Source organism: Rhamphochromis longiceps, linkage group LG20, assembly GCF_057381845.1.
Source record: "Rhamphochromis longiceps isolate RC_006_pf linkage group LG20, R_longiceps_female_GT1.1, whole genome shotgun sequence".
Taxonomy (NCBI): Eukaryota; Metazoa; Chordata; class Actinopteri; order Cichliformes; family Cichlidae; genus Rhamphochromis; species Rhamphochromis longiceps.
In genome coordinates, this window is record NC_140576.1 from 35,283,090 (window position 1) to 35,307,719 (window position 24,630).

Sequence of the window (24,630 nt, forward strand, 5' to 3'; positions counted from 1 at the left end):
GTTCTGTCCACTTCCTGCAGCATCACTGAACTGCTACTGACACTGAAGACTGCGGTTGATGTGCTGGAACGATTTCTTGTTTAATGACGGATGGATACACTGAAGCTGGACCAGAATCAGCTGATTGGGGAAAGCTTGTTATATACACAGACAGATGAACATGTCGGTATGTGTCACATGCATGTTAGTAAGTGAAGACAGAGCAGTGATCTGTGTCCCTCTGCAGCTTCACTGCAGACAGTTTAAATGTTAAGCACGCCCCCCCTCCTGACATGCCTCACAACAGGACGTGTGCAGGCAGATATGAGCAGATATGAATGAAGAGCTGAAGGTTAAAAATACATCAAGTTCTGTGGGTGAATGGGAATGATAAATGTGTGTGTGTGTGTGTGTGTGTGTGTGTGTGTGTGTGTGTGTGTGTGTGTGTGTGTCGGTACAAGTAACTTTGCGGGGACCTATGTTAAGTTGATACCTTGTGGGGGACACAGCGTCTAGGCTTCACTCTGGGACGCTGTCTGAGGCTCTACACCTGGATTCAGGGTGGAAAACAGTTTCCTGGAAATGCATCATGACACCGCAAGTCCTCACACAGTTAAAATGAACGTTTTTATGAACCAACAAGAGTTGGTTAATGAAATACCGAAAGCTGCAGGTAGAACTGAGATTGATACGACAGTTTGTACTTTCTTTTGGTTTTTTTCTGTTTGTTTGTTTTTAGTGTTGCCTACAACTGTTTCTCCTGAAAAGAAAAAGAAAGTGATTATTTTGTCTGCTGCAAGCATGTGGGTGCTTTAAAGTACCAGGACACCCAGTTAGCATTAGAAACTCTACATGTATAAGACAAGAGTCCAAGTATATCTCCTTCACATCCTTAGTTGTCACAGTAGATTAGTGTAGATTTAGTGACTAAGACTCCTGGATCATTCTAATGTTAATAAAGCCACTTTCTTTCTTTAACACATATTGTGCAAAACCATGTACAGCATAAAACATGGATGTAACTTCCATGCTGAAAAAACCAAGCCAGTGCAGAAGTGCCTTACATCGTGATTCTGTATGAAAGCCACCAGACGAACCGGCTGTCGTTGCACAAAGACCTCTGGCTTTATAGAAGTCTAGTGGAAAACAGCTTTTAATTTTGACCTCTGTAAACACTTTCATGTTGAGTTTATGGGTTCAGTGACACATTTTGGGTCTCATTCAATAAATAAATAACTTAATTTTCTAAATATTAGTTATGCTAGGTTTCAGAATCGAGGATTATCTGTGGAATTACATGAAACTGCACAAGTTGTTAGCCAGTTTATGTGTCCAACATGGCTGTAACAGAAATGCTAATCTGAAGGCTTCTGAAAGCAATGGGTGACATCAAGGTAGCTACACCCATCTGTTGTACAGTCTGTGCACAGCAGTACTCTTAGCTTCATAAAAAGAAATCTAGAGCATCCATAACAGCTTCAAAATGTATATAATCTAAAAGTTTCATATTATATTGAGTTCATAGGTCTGCATACTCAGTGAACTAGACAAGTATTGCCCACAATTTTCAAGCAGTGACATTACATGCATTTTATTAAGTGAAATTTTAAGTGAAGCCAACTTCTAATTTTTTTAGTGTACTGTTAACATCATCAGTTATTTTTGCCTCTGCATGATTCTTCTGTTCCTCCACTTTAATGATTTTGTCAGATTTTAACTTTTCTGCTGATCACACACAGTTTGACGTGCAGAAACAAACTGTTCAGTTAAACAGGGAAAAAGGGACTTACTGTTGTTTCTATCAGTGTGGAAAACATTTTATGGTCTTTATTCAGTTTTACTTTTGTCTACTTTTAGTTCTGTGGTTGTTTTTTTTCCCCTCTGGCTTCTCAAGTTTCTACTTCATGCTTGCGCTGCTGGAACGTCCTCTGCTCTTTATTCTTTCATCTGCTCGTATTCTGGCTTTGGTATTTCTGCTGTTTCTATTGATTTTTGTCATTTTTTCATTTTTACTTTGAGCTTTTTTGTTGACACTGTTTCTATTTGTACTGTTACTTGTGCTGTTATTTTTGCTGATGTTTCTAATCTTTCCACATTTACTTCTACTGTTGTTATTGATTGTTACTTTTTTCTGCTGTTGTTTGCATTGTTTCTACGTATTTCCTGCTGTTTATCTTTCTTGCGCTGTTGTTTCTAATGTTTCTACTTATGTCTGATTGTGCTGTTTCTACTATTTCTACTTATATTTTATACTGTTTCTACTTATTGTTTTGTTTTTTTGGTAAATATATGTTTTATTAGAAGCAGGTATCGCAGTTGTTAGAAATTAGTAGAACTTATGCCTCCTTTTTCTCTAAACAAAACAAGACAGACAAATAAACAAAGAAAAAAACCTCTATGGGCCCCAATCCCCCGACTGCCAAAAATTTATATTTACCCAATAAAGAGTGCCAAGTTAGTTCAAAAACTTTCACATTGTCATTCATGGTATATCTTATTTTTTCAAGGTGAAGAGTATTTGTGAGTTCTGCAAGCCACATCTTTAACACAGGAACCTCTTTGCCTTTCCAAAGCTGCAGGATCAATTTCTTTGCGATAATCAATGCATATGATATAAACCTTTTTTGAGAATGTTGTAAACTTTGTATTTCTTTGGAGATCCCAAAGAAAATTACTGTTGGATTTGGCTCAGTCTTGTTTTTAAGAATCTTAGACAGGTAGGTAGAAATGTCACACCAAAAACCCTGAAGCCTTGGACAGAGTGCAAAACTATGTAACAGATTTCCATAATGTATCATACATTTTTCACAGAGAGGAGAGCAGTCTGGGTACATTTTGTGAAGTCTTTCCCTTGAATAATGTAACCTATGTACAATTTTATACTGAATTAAACAGTGACGGGAATTAATAAAAGGCGTATTTATATTGCGTAACACCTCCTGCCAAAAATCTGTTTCTACTTATTGTGTTGTAATTTCTGCTTTTTATTTGTACCGTTTCTGTTTATTGTAATCTAGTATTTCTAAATGTATCAGCCTCGTGTTAAATCTAGTAATTTTGCTGTCATTTCATTTGATTTAGTATTTCTACTTTTATTTATGTTATCTGTCACTATTTGCTGTTATTTCTGTTTTTTTCTGCTATTTCTACTTTTTCTGTTGGTGATATTATTCCCGCTTTCTAGTATCTCTACTTTTAATTAAACAATTTCTATTGACTGCACTGCCATTTCAAGTGTTTCTACTTTTAGAAACTGTAGTGGTTCATGCTAGTTCACATCCGCCATCGACCAGTGTTACATATACCCCCCCTCACTTCCTGTCTGGCTCTTTACTTTCAGCTGTTTTAAAAAAGCACCCCCCCCCCCCCCCCCCCCCCAAAGAAAATAGAAATAAATAAGTGTGTCAGCTGTTCCATTGCTTGAGCTTTAAAGCAGCTGAATGCTCTCTGTCCATTCATCTGTCCTTGGGGGCATGGATGAGGGAACTGGAGTCTCTGTAGGTCACCGGGTCATCCACTGCTGCTGTGGGGGAGGGGAGGTGTGTTAGTGTGTGAGGTCAGAGGTCAGTCTGTAGCTTTATCTCCTCACTTGCCAGAAAATAACAGGGTGTGTTTGATTTTTTTTTTCTCCTCTCTGATGTGTGTTTGGGTGAATTTAATAATAATAATAATAGTAATGTAGGGGCGACCGTGGCTCAGGGGGTTGGGAAGCGTATCTGTAACCGGAAGGTCGCCGGTTCGATCCCCGGGCTCTCTGCCCTGGTCGTTGTGTCCTTGGGCAAGACACTTCACCTACCGCCTACTGGTGTGGGCCAGAGGGGCCGATGGCGCGATATGGCAGCCTCGCTTCTGTCAGTCTGCCCCAGGGCAGCTGTGGCTACAACCATAGCTGCCTCCACCAGTGAGTGAATGCGAGAGTGAATGAATAGTGGACCCTTTGGGTGCCTTGAAAAGCGCTATATAAATCCAATCCATTATTATTATGTGTGTTTGGGTGCATTTGTCTTTCAGTCTCCACAGACGGGTGGAGATTAACTGTCTCAAGGCACATTAACCTGAGGGTGTGTTTGATTTGTTACTCTAGAGCTGTGACTCTCCTCCTCTGTCCTCCTCAGTAAGTAGGGTGTGTTTGTTTTATGTAACACCGATGTGGGTGTGCTGTTTTAAGCTTAGTCCCAGAAGACCCGGGGGGTACATCCTTTTCGATCACCCTGTTTGTCTGTCTGTGTGTCAGCAGCTTAATAACAGGGGTGTGTTTGTTTTTGTTTATCATCCAGTGACCTCGCTGTGGGGTTGAGTTAGATCAACTCTTTGTTGGTCAGGATTACTTGTTTTATTAAGCGAAAACAGACAGAGGAACAGGATGGAGGAATTTACTTCAAAAACATGCTAATTTCAGCTTGTTTTCTCCTCTCTGCAGCCCTTGTGGGTGCATACACTGAGTTGAGCTCTCAGTGATTCATTTCCTGTCCTCCCCCTCCTTCTTAAAGACAAACCTGGATATAAAAAAAAAAAAAAAAAACAGAAGCAACCTACACTTTTTAGTTAAACTAGTTATGTTCAAAGTTTATGAGATGACAGCAGACTTAAATTTGCTGTCGTTTGGGGGGCGATGCATTTCCCAGGTGTTCTACCCAATTAGATTACAGATCATTTGTTTATGTATCCAATCAGCTGATCTGTACTTGAGCTTGCAAAGCTACATATCTTACATCGTACCTCGGCATAAAGGGATGCACATACATAAAGAGACTTGCAGTCACATAGAAACCACTGTTTCCATTGGTTACTACGTGAAGGGGTGTGTCTTAACACAAACCACAATTTTTTTTTTTTTGCCACCTAAACCTAAAAAAGTTTTTTTTTTCTGCAAGTAAAAGTAAAAAGCAAATACATGATGACACCAAAGTGCAACACACACAAGACATTGATGGTTTTGTTTTTTTAAAGCTACTGCTTCCAATCCATCCAGCATCTTAATGTGCACTTTGTAGGTCTGCGAATCAGGACTTTTACTCTTCAGTGAATAATATTGACACAACAGTGTTGGTGCTACATCAGAGCACCACCACCAAAGGACACCAGGGGCCCGTTCTTCGTACCTCGCTAAGTAGGTTAGCCGGATTAGATTGTTGACGATTTCGCGTGATCCTGGATCAGTCGGTTCCCCGAAGCTCATCCGGGACTTGCTGTCATAGCAACAGAGCCGTAAGCGTAAACCTGCTCGGGAGCAGGTTTACTTTATGTAAACAGGATTAGATCGCGGCCACGCAGGTATGCCCGCGTCATTCATACGAAAGCAACAGCGATATTCCACCACTGTTTCACCATAAATAAATAACATCAATGTAACTAAAGACAATGCAGCACCTGATCCATTTATTGATTTCACACAGATACATACAGGTCATTTCCTAAAAAAGGGAAATGTACTATTAATATTCTATTACATGTATGTGATTATTACAGATGTAATTCATATTTCAGAGTAGCAATTGTAAATTACTTCGTGTAATCAAGATGAGAGACCACGGCTATAAAAGCGAAGGTGGATTTGGGAAGTCTGTCGCAGCCATGTCCTGTCCGTATACGCGACCAACCCATTGCGGAAGGTGCAAGATTGATAAGGAGAGTCCTCAGAATCCAGCGTATATTGCGGGACAGACAGGATCCTTTAGCTCAGCGCGACAGTGTGCTCATAGAGAGATATCGATTTTCCCGTGAGGGTATTATTCACTTAACCAACTTGTTGACGAGGGGGTGCAGGACCACCACCTGTCTTTTTTTCCTCTGCCCTTTTCTTGGTTGCTGTTATAAACAAACAAACAGATTATTTCAGGCTCTCTTTCCAAGAGACTAAAAGCAATATAAGTGATAAATATTACCATTCTGTAGGATATTCTTATATTTCACTTTTACCTGTTCCCATGTTCTAGTGGGTCCTGTCGTGGCTCTAATGTGAAAGAGGATAAAATATAACATATTATAATATAATGTAATATAATATTGGATAATATAGTGTAATATAATAAATCTACCCTACCGCCTACTGGTGTTGGCCAGAGGGGCCGATGGCGCGATATGGCAGCCTGGCTTCTGTCAGTCTGCCCCAGGGCAGCTGTGGCTACAACTGTAGCTGCCTCCACCAGTGTGTGAATGTGAGAGTGACTGAATAGTGGCATTGTAAAGCGCTTTGGGTGCCTTGAAAAGCGCTATATCAATCCACTCCATTATTATTGTTATTATTAAATTACTTACGAGTTTAATTTGTCAGCAACTTCCTGCCAGCCCTCGCTCCTTGCTTTTGCAGCCTTTGCAGTGTTCCCTTGCGTTCTGATTAAACTCTGAAACTCCTGAAATCCCTCACTCAAGAGTTCTTGCTCTGCTGCCGAAAAATACCGAGCCGAGCGCGCTCCGTCGACATTTTCGCCGACCAATCAGAGGGTTGCCGATCAATGTTTCTACTATCGATGCGTGGCCCCTTTTACGACACCCAGTGATGTCACATTACTGCGTCCAGCTGTACTAATCGTCAACAGCAGGTGTGTTCGGGGAACCGGATTAGCGAGCTCACGGTTAGCGCGATGATTTGATCTTGGATGTGTCATTTGATCTTGGATGTAGTGAGCGACGTACGAAGAACGGGCCCCTGGGCACATAAGGGTTAGGTGCAGGTATCTGTATTATGGACCAGGATGAGAATGCATTGGCAAATGAGGAGAGTCCACTACAACACAACATCTCTGGAAGCTCTTGAAAAATGTTAAGCTAGCTGCTGTTGATCTAAATCATCAAAACTTTAGCATCTTGTTGTAATGTAAAGATAAAGTTTAGAGGTGCTCTGAAAGTCTCTGGTGTCTCTCCAGACAGTGAAACTACGTGTGGTGGAAATGCTTGTTATTAATAAAAAATGTAAACACAAATTGATTTATGCAGTGAAAATGCCTCCATAAAACAAAATGTAGCATTTAAGGGTGAAATTACGTGACTTCCTCAGAATTCTTAAACACTGATGACATACTGGTCCATTAAATTAAAGTTAAGATGATGAATGTTTTTGGGGTTTTTTTTTTTTTTTTGCCTGTCCCGTTTGGCTCTTTTGCATCAGAATTGTTGTCTAAAGGCAAAGAAAGATGCCCAACGGATTTACTTTACCAAATTGACCATCCCAGCCTTGCCGTAATGGTCCATTTGATTCACCTTTTATTGTTTATTTTATTTTCACTTACTGAATACGGGACAGACTTGACTGGGGGAAAGAAGGGGAGAAAGAAAGAGGGAAAGAGAAACAGCTTCACATTAATCTGAGTCAGTTTGTCTGTAGCCTCCGCTCCATAAACCCACGTGATCAGGCCTCGCCTGTCAATCAGTCTGATGTATTTACACATTTACCACCACCATCACACCCCCATCTCCCCCTCTCTGTATCTTCTTAATTTGTTGTCATGGAAACCAAAATGGAGGACTGAGAGCCCCCCCTCCCCCTTATCTCACTAGCTCTCTCTCGCTCTCTCCCCTCCTCCACTCGCTGTGCCGCCGCCCGCCGCTCACACACCGGGCAGCCCCCTGAATCAAACCGAGCGGATCTAACCTACTTATCCATCCCGAAGCAGCAGCCTGCAGGTCTGCGGTCGGTCCGGACCGTCGGTCTGTCGGTGTGTCTGTGAGTCCGAGCCGGTCCGGTGGGTTCCCGTGTGTATGTGCGTGCGTGTGCGTGGCTCTGACCCGGTTTCTTCGGCTGCTGTGGACCGGGAGAGCCGCTCTCTCCCCGCACCAACATTTTCTTTAATGACCGGATTTGTGTTTTGCTGCGCGATGTACATGGACAGAAGCAGCCTGACCAGGGGTGAGTCTCCGGCAGCATCACATACATCTGCACCGCGTGCACACACACTCCATATACCTGCTGACAGGCGTTGCACGGGCTCGCGCGCACACGCACGGCTGCAGCCTCGCCGTGCTCGGCGCGTCCCGTTTTCCTTTATTTTATTCGGATAAATATTTTTTTTTACATCACTAGAATAATCCTGATGATGGGGGAGGTGGGGGTGGGGGAGGGTGTTTGGGGGTGACATACGCGCGCTCACTCCGGCTGTCGTGCACGCGCACACACTGACCGACATCTCGCTGCAGTGAATGTAGGCTAGTATGGCTGCATGATACTGCGTCTGCCAGATGTGAGGCTGCTGCTGCTCTCAGCTCAGCTGAAACAGGCTTCATTCATGTGTCGATATCCGACACATGTCATCTGATCGATTCTCTGCTTTATTCCATCATCACTCACACTGAATCAGAAACATCAGACAGACAGGAACCAATGAGGCTCCATCACAGCCAGTCCATCACAGCCAGACTCGCTGTGTGTGTGTGTGTGTGTGATTTATTGATGGGCTCCTGATCCATCGATGTTAAATGTGGCTGTTCATCCCAGGCTGATGTGGCTGCACAGCAGGATGGAGATGGTGTGATCTGAGTTTCTGTCTGAGCTGGTTTGTTTCTGCAGACAGACGCGGACACACCCCCTCCACACACACACACACACACACACTGAGCCTCATAGTGGTAAAATGATGAAGGTGAATTCAGCAGAATGGGCAGGTCGAGCATTAAATGTTCCTAAAGCTCTGTGCGACACGTCCCCAATATTATTGTTATCCATTTAGTCTTTAAATGATACCTCTATGAGTTCCTTACATTTCATATCATTTAGAAAGCTTGTGTTAAGTCTCAAGAATGCATTTTTTCTCTTTATTACCCCAAAATGAAGTTAAATAAACAGCTGAGTGGTTCAATAGGTCTCCAGCCTGAATACAGCAGTCTTTGATCGTCTGTCTATGAGTTAATAATGAATCCATCATTCCCAGTTCACTTCACATTTTTTAGAGTTGTCCAGGCATTTGGAGAGAGTCTCTTAAGAGTTGTATTTAATATGAATATTCCAATTTCCAACACATATTAGAACTCCCAGGGCCTCTGATGCGATCAAATTAAACACCTATGGAATGACAGAACTGCCCTGGACTGAATCCGAGTGTGATTTCCTGGTGATCAAGGCATCCAGCATCCCTATGAATCGCTGACTTAAATGACTAGAAACTTTAGTCTGTTTGAAATTATGCCACACCCCAAATTACATGGAGCTTCAGTCATCTATGTGCTTGATTTTGCATTTGAATTGTTTGTTTGTTTTAAAAAACCTTGCCAGCAATAAGCGAAACCTGTTAAAGAGCCTCACCAGTCTCCATAATAACCATAAGACTCGTAGGGATGACTTGAAACCCACACTGACCTCCAGAGCCCCCATCTTTGCTCAGGTGTGGGTTCCCTACTAATCAGAAGGTTGGTGGTACGATCCCAGGCTCCTGTTTGGTTGTGTGCCGATGGTCTGTAGGTGCGCTGCAGAGCTTTGCGGCCGCCCTCTATATGATGTATTTGCATTTTGTCTGAAGGGGGCAGTGCCAAAAATACGTGGGCTGCTCGAGGTTATCTTTGTGCTGCTGTTGCTCCTCTAGCTCGCCCTGCTGCTGAGACAGGAGTCTGACATAGACGAAGAACTTCTGCGTTAAAACTGAAAACCGTCTTTCTTTTGTAGCCATTTTGTGATGGGTTTCTTCCTCGTCGTAGTCACCTGCTGTTGTTCCCTTTCTTGTTCCAACTTTTCATACAATCATCGCTCCACCTACACGTTGCTCACTGACGTCAGGCTCCACACTGTTGGCTTTTTGAAGGACTTCACCCAAGTTTGTCTCTCTTGTCTCTTTGTTTGTTGAATTCCCACCAGCGCTCTCTCGCTGAGTAGCCAGCGAGCACAAAAGTATGAGCAGGAATCAGCTTTCAGACCATTCTCATTCCCAGGACATCAAATACTGCAGTTTTGTCACTGTTGGCATCTCAGAGAAACCAAAAGGTTTCCTGTGGGGTTGATGTGCGATGCACCAGGTTACACCGATGATGGCATTGGGCTCTCAGTCCTAACCAATAATTATAAAGAAACTGTTGGCTTCTCATTAGGTATTATTTTCTATAACCAAGTAGTTTTCAGTTCTCTAACCAAAAACCTCCTTGTGATTGTTTTGGCTCTAACAGATTCCCTGCAGTTTGTGTTGAAGTTGCCAACTTGTCACAGAGCGGTAGTGAAACTTTGAATTAAAGATGGCCTCCATTTCCGGTTTGTTTCGTACCTTTTGCTGTTTCACCTCTGCTTGGTAGACAACTACCGACAACCACGACAGTTTGCTAGTGAGCAAAGCAGCGAGGTTTTCGGCGAATCGTCCTCATTGTGCCCGGTTTTGAGTAATTGCCACCGACCTCCAGCAGCCACTTGTCAGACAGTTGGGTAAAACAGTTTTTTCCCTAGTGGCTGGCATTGCCAGCGGCTTTCCAACCACGCTCTTGGCCTGTGTTGCAACTAGGTGCCAACCTTCGGCGTACCATATTGTCACATCTAGCTTTAAAGAGTCCATATCCCTGAAAAAAACGTCAGTTTTGGATGCTTTGCCCTGTTTTAGGGTTCTGGTCTGAAACATCACTCCAGACATGGATTATAAAACATCTCTGCTGTTAAAGGTTTTATTAAGGTGTCAAGCTTGGCTTGGAATATGGAGGATTTGGGTAGATGACAACAAACTGCTGCTCTTCCTAAATATGTTACTAAACAAAGGTGTACTTGGTTTTAGACAGGGAGGGTATATATTTAGATATGATTTTTATGATCACGGCGAGGTGGATGTTCCTTTGGATTTTTACAGGGCTATATTTGTAAATGTTCAAAGTCAAATGAAGGAGCTTGAAGAGTAAAAATATACATCAGTTCAATCCAACCAATGAAAACAACGACACGAGTAACTCAAAAGAACGCCGCAGCAGAACATGAAACTCGGCAGACGGATGCGTGAGCTTCATTTAAAATGGGAACTGAGGATTTTGTGTCTCACTGTTCACATGTCAAAAAGTATCAACAGTGCTGAAAAAAAGATGACCTACAAACCCGTTAATCAGCTTACAGACCCACCTGTCTCTGACCAGCTGTGAGTGATGATAGACTGACCTGTAAAGCTTTTCTCCAGCAGCTGACCTACCTGCACACACAACTCACAGACCAAACCCTTACAAGGATTAAGCAACTGGGGGTGGCGTGGTGGCGAGCACTGTTGCCTCAAAGCAAGAAGGTCCAGGTTTTGAATTTGCATGTTCTCCTCGTTACTGCATGGATTGTCTCCAGGTACTCTGGGTTCCTCCCACTGTCCAAAGACATGCAAGAAGTTAGACACCTTTTCCTATCTTGAGTCTTGCCTCATGACAGCAGGGATACGCTCGATCCAAACTTGGATTAGATAAGAGAAAGAAAAGAGATGGATTACAATATACTGGCTATCAGCTTCTGGCTGAGTCTGTCAATGCTTGTTTTTATTGATTGGGTGGCTGGGAGGGAGGGAGGGAAGGCATGTTTACTAATCTGGAGGTTCAACTCCTTGAGAATTTAACTCTGATTACCAAATGTAGTGCAGTCTGAGGATGTTCACGGGTAGCGACCCATAGCCAAAAGGTTCACAAATAATTTCAGTAATAAAGTCAATTATATTTGTATCTGCATGAGCTCTGCACTGTGACTATGCCAAGGCTGCGCTGGTCCATTGTGGTGAAGAGGGGCTTGTGTAAGGATGAAGGCGAGCTACACTCACCGATGGCCTTGAAAGAAAAATATCTGTGATAAAAGCGGCAGAAACGAGCCTGAAGAAACCCGGGAAGACTGAGGGTGTTGGCAGGTCTGAGTGAGGAGCAAAATCAAGGCGTGAACGTCGGTGGACAGCAGAATGTTACCAATCGGTTAGTCAGGACCTTTTCATGAAGCCTCGAGCTGAAGTCTTCTCTGTCTTCTTATTGTTTTAAACCTTGATGTGATGAGCAAGGGGCGGAGCTAACTGAGAGAGAGAGAGAGGGTACTAGGTGACTGAAAGTCATTACCCAATCAGTCATTAGCACATCCTGGATAATGTTTTAACTCTTAGAATGACCATAATTTATAAAATAGGCTGAATGTTTTGTTGAGTATGACCTGAAACCCACGACTGGGCCCAATTAAAGTTTGATTTCTGTGGTGAAATCGTGGATTCATGAGGTCAGAGAGTGACTTCCAAGGCGTCATCCAAACATGGTGGCCACGCCTAAGGTGCTGCCCCACTACCTAGACGACCGGAGACTGAAACCAGGACAGAAACACCTACAGACCAAATTGTGCCAAATAGTTCAGCTTTTAAAAAAATCCCCAAAACTAGAACCTTCTTAGTCAAAGAAATTCACTGCAGCAGAGGCGTCGTTAGACGGAGCGCTCCAAGAGTTTTGAAGGAACTTCAAAAGGAGAAGAAAATCTTATGAACTTTTTTGGCTGGTCGTGGAGTTTGTATGTGCAGGTGAGCGCTGAAGTTTAACTTAACTGAGCTAACGCTTCAACATATTTGCCCAGATTGGTGCCCTGAGGTGTTCAAAATGGCAGCCAAGTGGCGAGGCTTGCTTCTAGAAGGACTTTGACTGTAGGTCAAAATCGCGTAAAAGGTTTGTTGAACTCCCTCAACGATGAGCGGAACATCGGGATCGTTTCAAACAGGAAGTTGTTGCCGATGTTGGAGGGAATTGTGGGAAATGGTGTGTGTGGTCAGTTTAGCCTGAAGTAAATCTTTTCCAGTCTGTTGATTTAATGACTGCTGCTCTTAACGGTGCTTTCTAAACAACTGAGACGCCATCTGCTCCACATCAGCATGCTGATGTTTTCCCATGACCTCCCATCACGTTCACATCTGCACACACACTCCCTGCCGTATATAACTTAATTACTGTGTGTACTGCACACACTCACAGCTCCTGCAACTCATAATTTTGCTGCTCTGCTTTCAGAGATTTCATCTGAGAAACGTAACGTCATCTTAAAAGTCCGCAGGCCGGGTGTAGATCTCCATCACAGGCCACTCTGTTCACTCAAACGGCTAATTTTGTATGCTAACTTTAATTTCGTGCTCCACTGAAATATTAAACAATTTATTCATTGGGTAAATATTCAGCTTTAGAGACTTTAGAGATCTTAGAGACCTTTTTTTTTTTTTTTAAATCCGGGAGGAAACAAAAATGTGGAATTGCTCAACAAACCCACGTGCTCTGCAGGAATGCATCAGTCATACCACATACAAATCTCTAAGTCTAGACTTTGGGCTGTATAAAAAAACGGATGTTTACTCTAGGGAGGGGGGATTTCAATCATAAATACTGTTCAATATTTGCTGGAAACTATTGGACTTTCCTTTAGTCGCCCTGTTGTAGCAGACTTATGTTAGATGTACCCATCAGTGTTTGGACTCGACCACGTTTTTGCTTATTTTTGAGGCTTTTTAGATGTAGAAGTCTTTCATTGGTTCTCTTGTTTCTACTGTAGCATCTCTGTGCACCACACTGGTCTGGTGATTGGCAGCTGTATAGACAGTGTAAAAGATGGATGTAGCCGTTGTGACCCAACGGTTTCTGAAGTCCTGTTATGAAGCCTTGAGCTGAGTGTTTTCACCATCGCCTTCTTGGTGTTTTGAAACGGGATGTAACAACCTATGAAACGGCTTCTCATTCAGAGGTTGTTAGCCAATGAGGATCCTCCTTTCTGACTCTTTACGTTATGAAAATGTACAACATAGACTTAATATAAATAGACTTTGTGACTGAGGTCAGAGCAAAGAGCTGTTTAACAGCAGACTTTTATAGGACCGGAAATCTTCTGCCATCCACAGCTATCGCCCCCTGGTGGCTGTTTAATAGACTGCAGGTTTAAGGCGCTTCACCACTGGCTTCACTTTTAAATGACGGCAGCTGTCCATCTTTATGCTTTCTTTGAGTTGTTAGCATGTTTTTATTTCAGCTGTTTAATAGTAATGTAGAGGTTTACACAGTGACCTAAACGGTAAAAGATCTCAGATCTCCGATCCTGGTGGGAAACATGAAACTTTTCAGATCGCATCATGAAGGACATCTGGCATAAAAATCTGCAAAATCAAACATGCTGAGCTACCCACCATGGCGACTCTTTGTTAATCAGGCAGCAGCTGAAAGTCCTTTATGTTATACTACATCCTGCCAAACCCTGCCAGACAAGTTTTTTAAGATGATGAATAATTTAAAGACTGTTTGTAATTATGAAATTCATGACCAGCTGTGCTGTCAGCCACTGGTCACTGAGGTTTTACCATTTCACCATCATGACATTTTAAAACTAGAAGGGACAAGCAAGGGGTGGATGTGACTGAGAAAGTAAGCGACACTGCAATCAATCACTATTGCAAGTTAGCACCACCCTAAAGCAAAACTTGTTGACCTTCTATTTCAGTCTCAACTGGTCCATAACTTACAAAACGAGCATTGTGTTCTGTTTAATAAGACTTTAAACTCACGATTGAGGCTGTAAAGTCACCCGGAGAGTGTTTAGTGAGCTCGTAAATCAAAAGAGCAGAAGGGTCGTTTTCTCATAGAGGCAACACAACTGGGTTTGTTTTTGCAGACAGAGAATACGCCTCCCTATAGACACATCCACACTGGCTTCACTATTCAGACCTGGAAGTAAGGATAACTGGACCAATTTATATAAAGCATGAGGTAATTAGTTCAATATCCCAAATATTACTTTACAACATAAAGTAAGTATTTAGAAAAGACTTAACCCTTGGGTAGACCTGGTTTCTACTAAGGACTCATTATTTAACATCAAATAGATTTCTGTGGATATCCTTTTTTACACACTTTTCCTTTTTCTTCTGGTCGTTTATTATGCACAGCCGGGTGACACTGCATCACTTCCCTGAGAAAGCTGCATGGACACACCATGGCGACACGGAGAGAGTCAAGCCTGAACAACCCATCGGTTTCCTTTGTTATCGCCAATCAAGTTCACTGTTGACCATCAGGAAATGTGTCTGTTGCTAAAGGGCAGCAGTCACTATTGGCTCTGACACAGAAACATTAAGATGATTTGCATGAAATAAGCAAACAGAAACAAGAACAAACAAACAGAATAAATCTGTTTGTGCACAAAGCTAAAAATGAAATAAATTAACTGCAGGACAAAGAAACATGAGGTCAAGTCATCGTCAAAGGCTGGAGAAGAGAAGTCATAAATACACTTTGATAAAACAGCAATAAAACCATCAAGGCACAAGCAGGGCCACCAAGGCCAGTGCCCTATTTCACAAATTATAAAGAGTGCGGTCCAGTATTTATGACTTCTTTTCTTTATGGAATAATTAATGGAATACAAAAACAATATAAAAAGTCAATAAAAACACCCCGTCTGAGGAATGTGGATCTATAAAACAAGAGCCAACAATACTATGAAAAATATAAACCACATTTAAAATACTGAAAATCAAAGGTTCAAAGACACAGTTGTGGAACATAAAAGCCAGAAAAAGAAAGTGAAAAGCAAAATAAGTGAAACACACAAACACATTTGGCTGAGTCAGTCCCGTCTCCTCGCTTCTTTGGAAGTTAACAAATCTAATAAAGAAAGTTTTTTGGCTTTGATTGAATACGAAGGCTGTTAGTGTGTGAAGGACAGCTGAAGTAAAAGCTCCTGAAAACAAAGAGCAGCAGAGAAAATGTCTCCTGGATTTAGAGGAAACCTGCCGAGAGTTTGATGAAGCTTCAGGATCTGCAGACAGAAAGCCTAACCAAAATCCCTTTTTTACAAATATTTTTAGCTAACAACCTAACACAAACCCTTGTATATTTTTACCTGTCCCCTCCTCCTCAGGTCCCTCCTCCTCCTCCAGTCCCAGCTTGCTGACTAAGAGCCTCTCTCTGGAGCCGTCCTGCTCACCGTGCAGCCACCTGGGGGCGCTGGATGCCGACTCTTCGCAGCAGCCGAGCTCTGACCCGGGGCCGAGCTCTGACCCGGGGCCAAGCTCTTCCACATCAGGTCCCGCCTCCTTGGAGGGAGGGGCAGAGCTAGCAGAACGCCGTGGCTCTGCGAATGGGCTCCTGCTGGTGAATGACACGGGGCCGCCGGAGCTGCCAGCTACCACAATTACACCACCGAGCAAGAGCAGGCCGCCGCTGCCGGGACCTAAACCTCAGGGTAAGAATTTGATTCACTTTTTTTTTTTTTTTTTAACACATCCATGAGGTCATCGCTCACCTGTAACTCCGCCTTCCACAGTGCCACCGAAACCCCCCCACCTCCAGCAGCAGACAGGGGTTTCCAGGCCGCGCCCCCGAGCACCAGAAAAGCCCCTCCCACCTACACCCCCCTGCAAACCCCTCCCAGCGGACCCTCGGTCAGGCCGACCTCCACCTATTCGTGCAGACGGCACCGCCTCCCCCACCTGTGTCTTGTCACTCATCGAGAAGTTTGAGCGGTGAGTTCTGATTGGTTAAGGAGGAGTGATGTCATTATATGAGTCTTTTCTGTTTGTTTATTGTTTGTTTGTTTACAGGGAACAGATCATTGTGGTTCCTGACATCACCGGTGGGGCGCTGTGTCCCCGCCTCTCCGACCCCCCCTCCTCTCTGTCATCCTCCCGACCTTCATCACCAGCATCATCACTGGCCCCGCCCCTCCCTGAAGAGGAGCCGTCCTGTGAGCTCACGAGCCACGACGACATCACACAGGGGGATGAGGGTGGGCCTGAGGGTGAGGATGAGGGGGGAGTGGGTGATCTACCTGATGAGGAAGATGACAATAATGGCGATGACGTTGATGACGATGAAGACGATGATGATGAAGAGCTGGCGGCTGCTTGCCGGGACGATCACCATCACAAGCGTCTGTCCATGGAGTCGGGTTACAGCCCCTCAGAGAAACATGTAGAGGATGATGTGGTTGCCGTGGAAATGAGGGAGCAGCAGCTGCAGCCGGCACTGCTTGACCAATCAGAGTTGCCCTCCGAGCGTCTGTCCCTCCCCTCCTCGCAGACGGACGGCAAGCTGGCCAATCGAGACAGCGGCATCGACAGCATCAGCTCTCCCTCGCACAGCGAGGAGCTCTGCTTCGCGGGTGTGGATGATGGGGGCGTGGCCTATCAGTGCAGCCCCGCCCTTTTGCCCAGACTCTCCAGCTCATCCTCGTATGCTGGGGAGGGAGGTGAGGGGGAGGGGGAAGAGGGGGACCCGAGGGCAGGTGCGAGGCGGAGGAGGGAGTTTTCAGAGGAGGGAGACAGCGACCTGGAGGAGGAGGAGGCGGAGCTAACTCTGGTGCTGGCCCCTCCCAAGACAGACCGACAGGACTCTGCTGAGGTGAGGATTCAGGTGGTCTAACCATGTGGTCTACATCCTCAGGCTGATGTTCGTGAGCCGTTACACATCTGTAATTTCGTTTTGGATGAAACTGAAAATGGTTACAAAAAGATGGGTTTTAGAACAGACGCTTTCACTTTTCATGGAAATAACTGTTCCACCAATAGGAATCTTGGACAACATGTGGGAGTTTAAAAAGGTCGACAGGGGTCAATAAATACACAGAGGAGATTGATCTGGAAAACACGGGGCTATGTTTCAGGTTCCTGTGCAGGCCCGCGTCCTCATACAGATGTTTTACATGAGCGACGCAGCTGCAGGCTTCAAACACTGGTTTGTGTTGAATATCTGCATTTAGACTCTTTATTAAAGTAATAGTACAGGATCAAAATATAAATATAATATAAGTATTAATATAATGCATATAAAAACACGGGAAAATATAACATAATAAATTATATTATTATAATAAGTATTTCTAATGCATTCAATTCTGGTTATGATCTCACTTACTTACGCTACTAAAAACCCACCAATGGGTGGTTTTTTCCACACCTGCTTTAGTTTAGTTACAGTTGAGAATATATTTAAATATGAGAACAAATTTAATTACTAACGGTGTGAACCATTAGAAGCGCAATAGGAAGAACAGATGTAATGACAACAATGTCCTGTATGTGGTTCGGCTCATATCATCACCAAATATTTATGGTAACTATTATTATATCTGTGTTTTCTGTTACCACAACAACCCCCAGCCGGTCGCGGCAGATAGCCGCCCCTCCCTGAGCCTGGTTCTGCCTGAGGTTTCTTCCTGTTAAAAGGGAGTTTTTCCTTCCCACTGTCGCCAAAGTGGTTGCTGATTGGGGGTCGTCTGATTGTTGAGTTTCTCTGTAATACTGTAGGTTCCCTTACATTACACTATTAAGCGCCTTGAGGTGACTGTTGTTGTGATTTAAAACTGAATTGAATTGTTATTGGTAAGCAGGGATCTATAAATCATAAGCCTAAGTGGCTGAATTAGTGCTAAATATGTTAAAAATGATTTGGGGTGTTTACAACTGAATGGAAATCAAAGGCAGTCACACTGTTTGCAAATACACAGAAAAAGAAACTACTTTTATTTGAAGTAAATATTTGAATGTATGAATCTTGGTATCCTAAGTAGTTTATAGGTTTCAAGGTCGTTGAGTAGTATTTAGAGCATTACAGTCATAGTAATGCTACCGTCTTTATTGTATGATGCCATCCATAATAATTCAGCATCGTTATTATATCTATGTCCTAAACCTAGCTATATCGTTTAATGTTATAATAATGATAATAACAATGCGAATGAATGAAAACTCTCTGACTTGAACTTGGGTCTCTGTCCAGCCTCCAGGTTTGGGCGTTTTTGCCTTTAAAAGAGGAAAATATTTACTGTGCACTCACTCGTTTAACTGTCTCTGTGTCCAGATGTCTGTCCAGCAGAGGGTCTTCAACATCGCCAATGAGCTGCTGCACACAGAGATTGCCTACGTCTCAAAGCTCCACCTGCTGGACCAGGTGAGTCGAGAGTGAGTCTCCTCAGCCTGTGAGCCAATAGGAAGAGGAGCTGCCCACCACACTAGGCTTAGCTTACCTAGCTGTCAGTCGCTCGCAGGTCGTCTCCTCCTGGTAGAATCAGTTTGTCTGTTAGCCGACTTTCACGTCACTGAGCTGTCACTGTTGCCATGGAAACCCCACAGTATTCCCACTGCAGGCTTGGCGGGTGTGAACTTTTTCCTGTTGTGAGAAATATCAGCCCGACTGAAGCCATCTCCTCCCACAGGTTTTCTGTGCCAGACTCCTGGAGGAGGCTCGGTCTCGCTCCTCCTTCCCCTGTGATGTCGTTCTGGGGATCTTCTCCAACATCTGCTCAATCTACTGTTTCCACCAGCAGTTCCTGCTGCCGGCGCTGCAGAAACGCATGGAGGAGTGGTGAGCCTCCATCTCCTCTTCCTCTTCTCCTGCTCCTCCTCAGGAGCTCCTCTCACTCCCTTCCTCTTTGTTCCCACAGGGACTTAAACCCGCGGATCGGTGACATCTTACAGAAGCTGGCCCCCTTCCTGAAGATGTACGGCGAGTACGTGAAGAACTTTGACCGAGCCATGGAGCTGGTGAACATCTGGATGGAGAGATCGACTCAGTTCAAGACCATCGTTCAGGAGATACAGGTACATAATCCAAATCTTTACAGGACATAAATGATCTGCTGCTGACGGCTCTGCACCAGATACCACAGGGACCTTCAGAGGTCTGCAGCCTCCAGGCTGCTCAGGGCGTCCTGTTTTGGCTCATTAGTTTAAGATCATCACACGTTGTTGTGTACAAACGTGTGCTTGATGTTTCTGTGCAGAGGGAGGAGCGCTGTGGGAACCTGACTCTGCAGCACCACATGTTGGAGCCGGTTCAGAGGATTCCTCGCTATGAGCTGCTGCTCAAAGATTACCTCCACAGGCTGCCAGAGGACGCCCCGGACTACAGGGACGCCCAGAGTATGAAAACAAACGCACAAAAACACGACTGCCTTGAGTTCTCTAGGCCACCAAATAGTGTCAACCGTGCATTATTAATAGAATCTAGACAAAAATATATTGTATTTTCTTTAGTTTACTATTATCATTGCCTGTTATTCTGTTATATATTAAAGTCCTTAACCTGTAGAAACAGAAATTCTCTGCTAGAAACGAGATGAAAAGGATAACTGAATTTATGAGTAGGAAAAATGAACCACTTTAATATGTGGAGGAAATCACAGCTACCCACGAGCAGGATGCAGCACCTCAACAAAAGTGTAAAAAAAAAAAAGAAAAGCAATTGTCAGCAGCTCTCTGACTGAGTGCATCATCTGCTGGGGAATTTGGTTAATGTGGTGCAAAACAAGCTAAACAGACACTTCAGGAAGCCTGATATAACTGATGTGATGGAGCTTCCTGCAAAGCCCAAACCCACAAGACGATACAATCAAAAGAACTGTCAACATGCCAGACGGCGTATCTGATTACAGGTGTGTCTTTAAACGTCAGCTTTGTTTTTGAGCACAAAATATTTTAAAAACACTGGTTTAGGCTAAAAATGAGAGCTCGGACATGTTCCAGGCTCTAGTCTTGAAATGTTCTTCGATTATAAAACAGAGACACTTGTGTGCGATCAAGTGTGTTTAAAAACCTTAAAGAACAGGCCAGTGAAAACCAAAAGGCCCAGTTAGATTAGATTTGGCTGTTTGCACATGCAGCGTCGTCCTCTCGGACATTATTAGATCCCTAGAGGAAGTCCCGTTCTGAGCGCTTGCACTGTGATTTCACCGTGAATCTCAGACATGTTCAGAGGCTTCTGTTTCAAACTGAGAGCGAAGGATCGCCGGTACTGATAAGAGCTGCATGTTTGGCTGTGACTGATCAGTTTTCAGTTGAAATTTCCAGTTTAAGAGCTGTAACGTCCTGAGGTGCCCGAGGATCTGAACCGTGGTGCTGTCATGCCGATTCAGAGCAGAACGAAAACACAAGAACTTTTTGGCTATAAAATAAAACCTTCAGGTAGAAGGATCGCTGTTTCCACACACTGTAGGACTTCAAATGAAAGATCTGAAAGATCTAAAAGAGCTGCTGTGCTGAAAACAGGCCAGAGTTGTACCAGAGCGTGAACCTGAATATGAGATCAGGCAAATATGAATCGAGTAAAGCTTTTGAATGTTTTTGATCACACTTCAAACAGTTTATGTAATAATTCTGATACACTATCTTGCCAAAAGTATTCACTCATCCATCCAAATCATTGAATCCAGGTGTTCCAATCACTTCCAGGACCACAGGTGTATAAAATCAAGCACCCAGACATGCAGACTGCTTCTGCAAGCATTTGTGAAATAACAACTCGCTCTGAGCTCACTGAACTCCAGCGTGGTACCTTGATAGGATGCTACCTGTGCAACAAGTCCAGTCGTGGAATTTCCTCAAATTAAATTACATCAGCTGATAGTGGTATTATAACAAGGTGGCAGTGATTGGGAACGATAGCAACTCAGCCATGAAGTTGTAGGCCAGGTAAAATCACAGAAAGGTCACAGAGATCACCAACTTTCTGCAGAGTCAGTCGCTACAGTCCTCCAAACTCTGTGTGCCCTTCAGATTAGCTCAAGATCAGTGCGTGGAGAGCTTCATGGAATGAGCTTCTACAGCCGAGCAGCTGCAGCTGAGCCTTACATCAGCAGGTGCGATGCAAAGCAACAGATGCAGCACCACCACTGGACTGTAGAGCATGGAGAAATGGTCTCTGGAGTGATGGCCCCTTCCTGTTCCAACATGACTGCGCACCAGTGCACAAAGCAAGGTGCATAAAGACATGGGCGAGAGAGCCTGCACAGCGTCCTGACCTCAACCCAACAAGACACCTCTGGGAGGAATTAGAGCAGAGACTGTGAACCAGGTCTTCTTGTCCAGCATCAGTGTCTGACCTCACAAATGCTCGTCTAGAAGAACAATTAAAAATTCAGATAAGCACCCCTTAACCTTCATAAAGCATTCCCAGAAGAGTTGAAGCTCTGGGTGGGACAACATTATATTAAACTCTATGGAATAATAATGGGACACTACTCGACTTCGTGTGTGTGAAAGCAGACAAGCAAGTACTTTTGGCAATATAGTGTAACTGCAGACTTTAGTTTGGGTTCATCAGCTCCTTCTACGGAGCAAACTTTGGGCTTCAGGGAGCGCTGCTGCACAGAGAAGCTAGAAGCCAGAGTATTTGGTAGCCTCGCCCTCATTGGTTCCTGGGTCTCTGTGTGTCTGAGCTACTGGCTCATGTAACTGTCCTCTCTCTCCTGCAGAGTCTCTGGAGCTGATCGCCACAGCAGCCGAACACTCCAACGCTGCCATCAGGAAGATGGTAAGATACTCTCACACATTCGACACCCGGAGCTGTGAGCCATAATCACCCCCGTCTGCCGCTGTTCACACCACATCACTCAGATAAATGTTGCCCGGGATAGATTAAAGCTCAACTTTTACTTCATCTTTAATTAAACTCTCCTGATTACACTCATTAACTGCCCGAAGCTCCTGGTAAACACGACTGCTGCTTCAAAGGTTGGTTTATACTTCAGGTTCGAGTCTGCCTGAAGAACGTCGGGTACCCAGGTGGGTTTGCAGAGGTCTCTCAGCGATGGCGTGATTAGTATGGTTAATGTAAACAAGAGCATGAGAAGCAGAAATGTGGATTCATGGAGTTCAGGCTGGTTTTTGCTGTAATGACTCAGAGGTCTGAGCCTCTCCACCTCCTCTCAGCGGGATGTTTGCCGTCGTCTCTAATCAGCTGTGACTGATTAAAGGAAAGCCGCTGCTGCTGATGTGAGCCGGTTTCACTCAGCTGACAGCTTTTTGGAGATTTGTGCAGGAGGCAGTGAGAAAACGCGACATAATCAGACGAGGACGTGTGAGTGGCATTAAACAAGCTTTAGAGGGAAGCTAATACTAAGAATACACTACAGCCGCTCATGGCGTTCAGTTAGACAGAGCTTAACTTCTGGACATTGGTCCAGACCCGATCACGGTTACCATGCTTACATTTTTCATATACTGCATTTCCTCCAACTTAGAAACGTGAGATGTACAGCTCAGATGGAGGGTTTGGACACAAAGTCAGAGGCAAAGCTCAGATGGTTTGGACATGTGCAGAGGAGGGAGGGTGGACGTGTTGCTGAAGATGGAGCTGCCAGGCAGGAGGAAATGAGGAAGACCACAGAGAAGATGGATAGAGTTGTGGTGACCCCTAAAGGGAGCAGCTGAAAGAAGAAGAAGAAGAAGAAGAAGAAGAAGAGGGCAGTTCCTTCAACCATTTTGCTGTGATTTGCCAGACTCCAGCTGTTTCCTTTCAGCCAAACATCAAATATTTTTACAGTGTTTTCCATCAGGCAGTGATAGCAGATTACTCCAGACCAGTACATATGTGTAGTATGTGCCCTCTCTGCACTTTAACCCTGTAAAGCCTGAACCATGAAATAAGATGTAACATTTTTGCTACATCTGGCTCTTGTTTTGCAGTTTGGTGCTCACAGTTTGTTCATCTGAAACAAAAACATAAAAGGAGTTTGGGTTTAAAGAAAATCACACCGATGATGTAGATGTCTCAAAGCTCGTGTGTCACATGGTGTTTTAGGGTTTTAGGGTTAAAACCTAAACTGAAAGCGCTCCATTCGAACCCTGATCTGTAGAGTCACCTCAGAGGGGATCCAGACTTCCTGTAGAGAAACTCATTTCAGGATGTCAGGTCGTCTCCCGGCTGACGACTCGCTGGAAACGCTAGAACTTTGCCTTCAGGCTCCACAGCTGTCCTAGTAATCTCACAGTTTGCCTTTTGTATCTTATATCTAAAATTTAGGTTTCCAGTGAACTTAAAATGCCCTAAAACCCTCATGTAGCATCGGCAGGAACATGAACCGCTAAGTGATTCTTTTATGTCTCTGCCAGGAGCGAATGAGGAAGCTGTTGAAGGTGTACGAGTTGTTGGGAGGAGAAGAAGACATTGTTAACCCAACTAACGAGCTCATTAAAGAGGGACACATCCTCAAGCTGTCCAATAAGAACGGGACCACGCAGGACAGATACCTGATACTGGTACTTCCCTGTCTGTGTCTCCTTCTCAGTGCTTTACAGAGTTCATAGGGTCATAGTAACAGTAATAAGCGACACCTGCCTCTCTCTGCAGTTCAATGACAGGTTACTGTATTGCGTCCCGAAGCTGCGTCTGATTGGTCAGAAGTACAGCGTCCGAGCCCGAATCGACGTGGACGGCATGGAGGTGAGCTCTCCGGCTTTTCTCACTGAAGACACTGTTAGACTCAGTGTTTTTGCATTCAGCCTTCAAACACCTTAAGCGCTCAGTAAAGTCAAGAATATTAATGTGATCTACAGACTAATAACAACTAGACGAGCACTCGTTCAGTGTCCGAGCTTCATAAAGTTGGCCTGGTGGGGTTTTGTGTTGTCTTCCAGAGACACAGACACGCGGTATTAAAACGTGCATCCACCTCAGCTTTAACCGTCGAATAGAACTAACAATGATAAAGCGAGATCAGAGAGGATGATGATGAGCGTGCTCAGATTTAGCCTGAATATTTTTAACAAGCTAACAGAGAATTTCCCGCCTGTGTCCTCAGCTGAAGGAGACGAGCAGCGTCGCTGTCGCCAGGACGTTCCTGGTGTCGGGGAAACAGAGATCCCTGGAGCTGCAGGCCAGGTACAAACACCTACAGAGACAGAAGCACACTCAGTCCTGCAGGAGGACTCACTGTAATCAGAATCTGTCTCCCAGGATAAAAACACACTGAAGTTTGTTTCTCAGGTCGAGTTTTGCTCCTCGAAGATTTGACTG

At 44.1% G+C, this 24,630-nt stretch overlaps 1 protein-coding gene across 2 annotated transcripts in view; it reads left to right on the forward strand.

The window, feature by feature from the left end:
- The window catches only part of fgd1 (FYVE, RhoGEF and PH domain containing 1), a 43,493-nt gene that overhangs the window by 8,676 nt on the left and 10,187 nt on the right, over positions 1 to 24,630 (forward strand). Inside the window, exons 1-12 of one of the 2 annotated variants that reach the window (XM_085394508.1) lie at positions 7,542 to 7,825; positions 15,758 to 16,081; positions 16,163 to 16,361; positions 16,440 to 17,238; positions 18,697 to 18,786; positions 19,052 to 19,200; positions 19,280 to 19,436; positions 19,619 to 19,757; positions 22,088 to 22,146; positions 23,727 to 23,873; positions 23,965 to 24,057; positions 24,416 to 24,495. In XM_085394508.1, the coding sequence (XP_085250634.1) occupies positions 7,678 to 7,825; positions 15,758 to 16,081; positions 16,163 to 16,361; positions 16,440 to 17,238; positions 18,697 to 18,786; positions 19,052 to 19,200; positions 19,280 to 19,436; positions 19,619 to 19,757; positions 22,088 to 22,146; positions 23,727 to 23,873; positions 23,965 to 24,057; positions 24,416 to 24,495 (2,384 nt within the window). In that variant the 5' untranslated portion in view covers positions 7,542 to 7,677. Of the gene's footprint in view, positions 1 to 7,541; positions 7,826 to 15,757; positions 16,082 to 16,162; positions 16,362 to 16,439; positions 17,239 to 18,696; positions 18,787 to 19,051; positions 19,201 to 19,279; positions 19,437 to 19,618; positions 19,758 to 22,087; positions 22,147 to 23,726; positions 23,874 to 23,964; positions 24,058 to 24,415; positions 24,496 to 24,630 lie in introns of those variants that run through there. The other variant, XM_085394509.1, reaches the window with a different exon arrangement.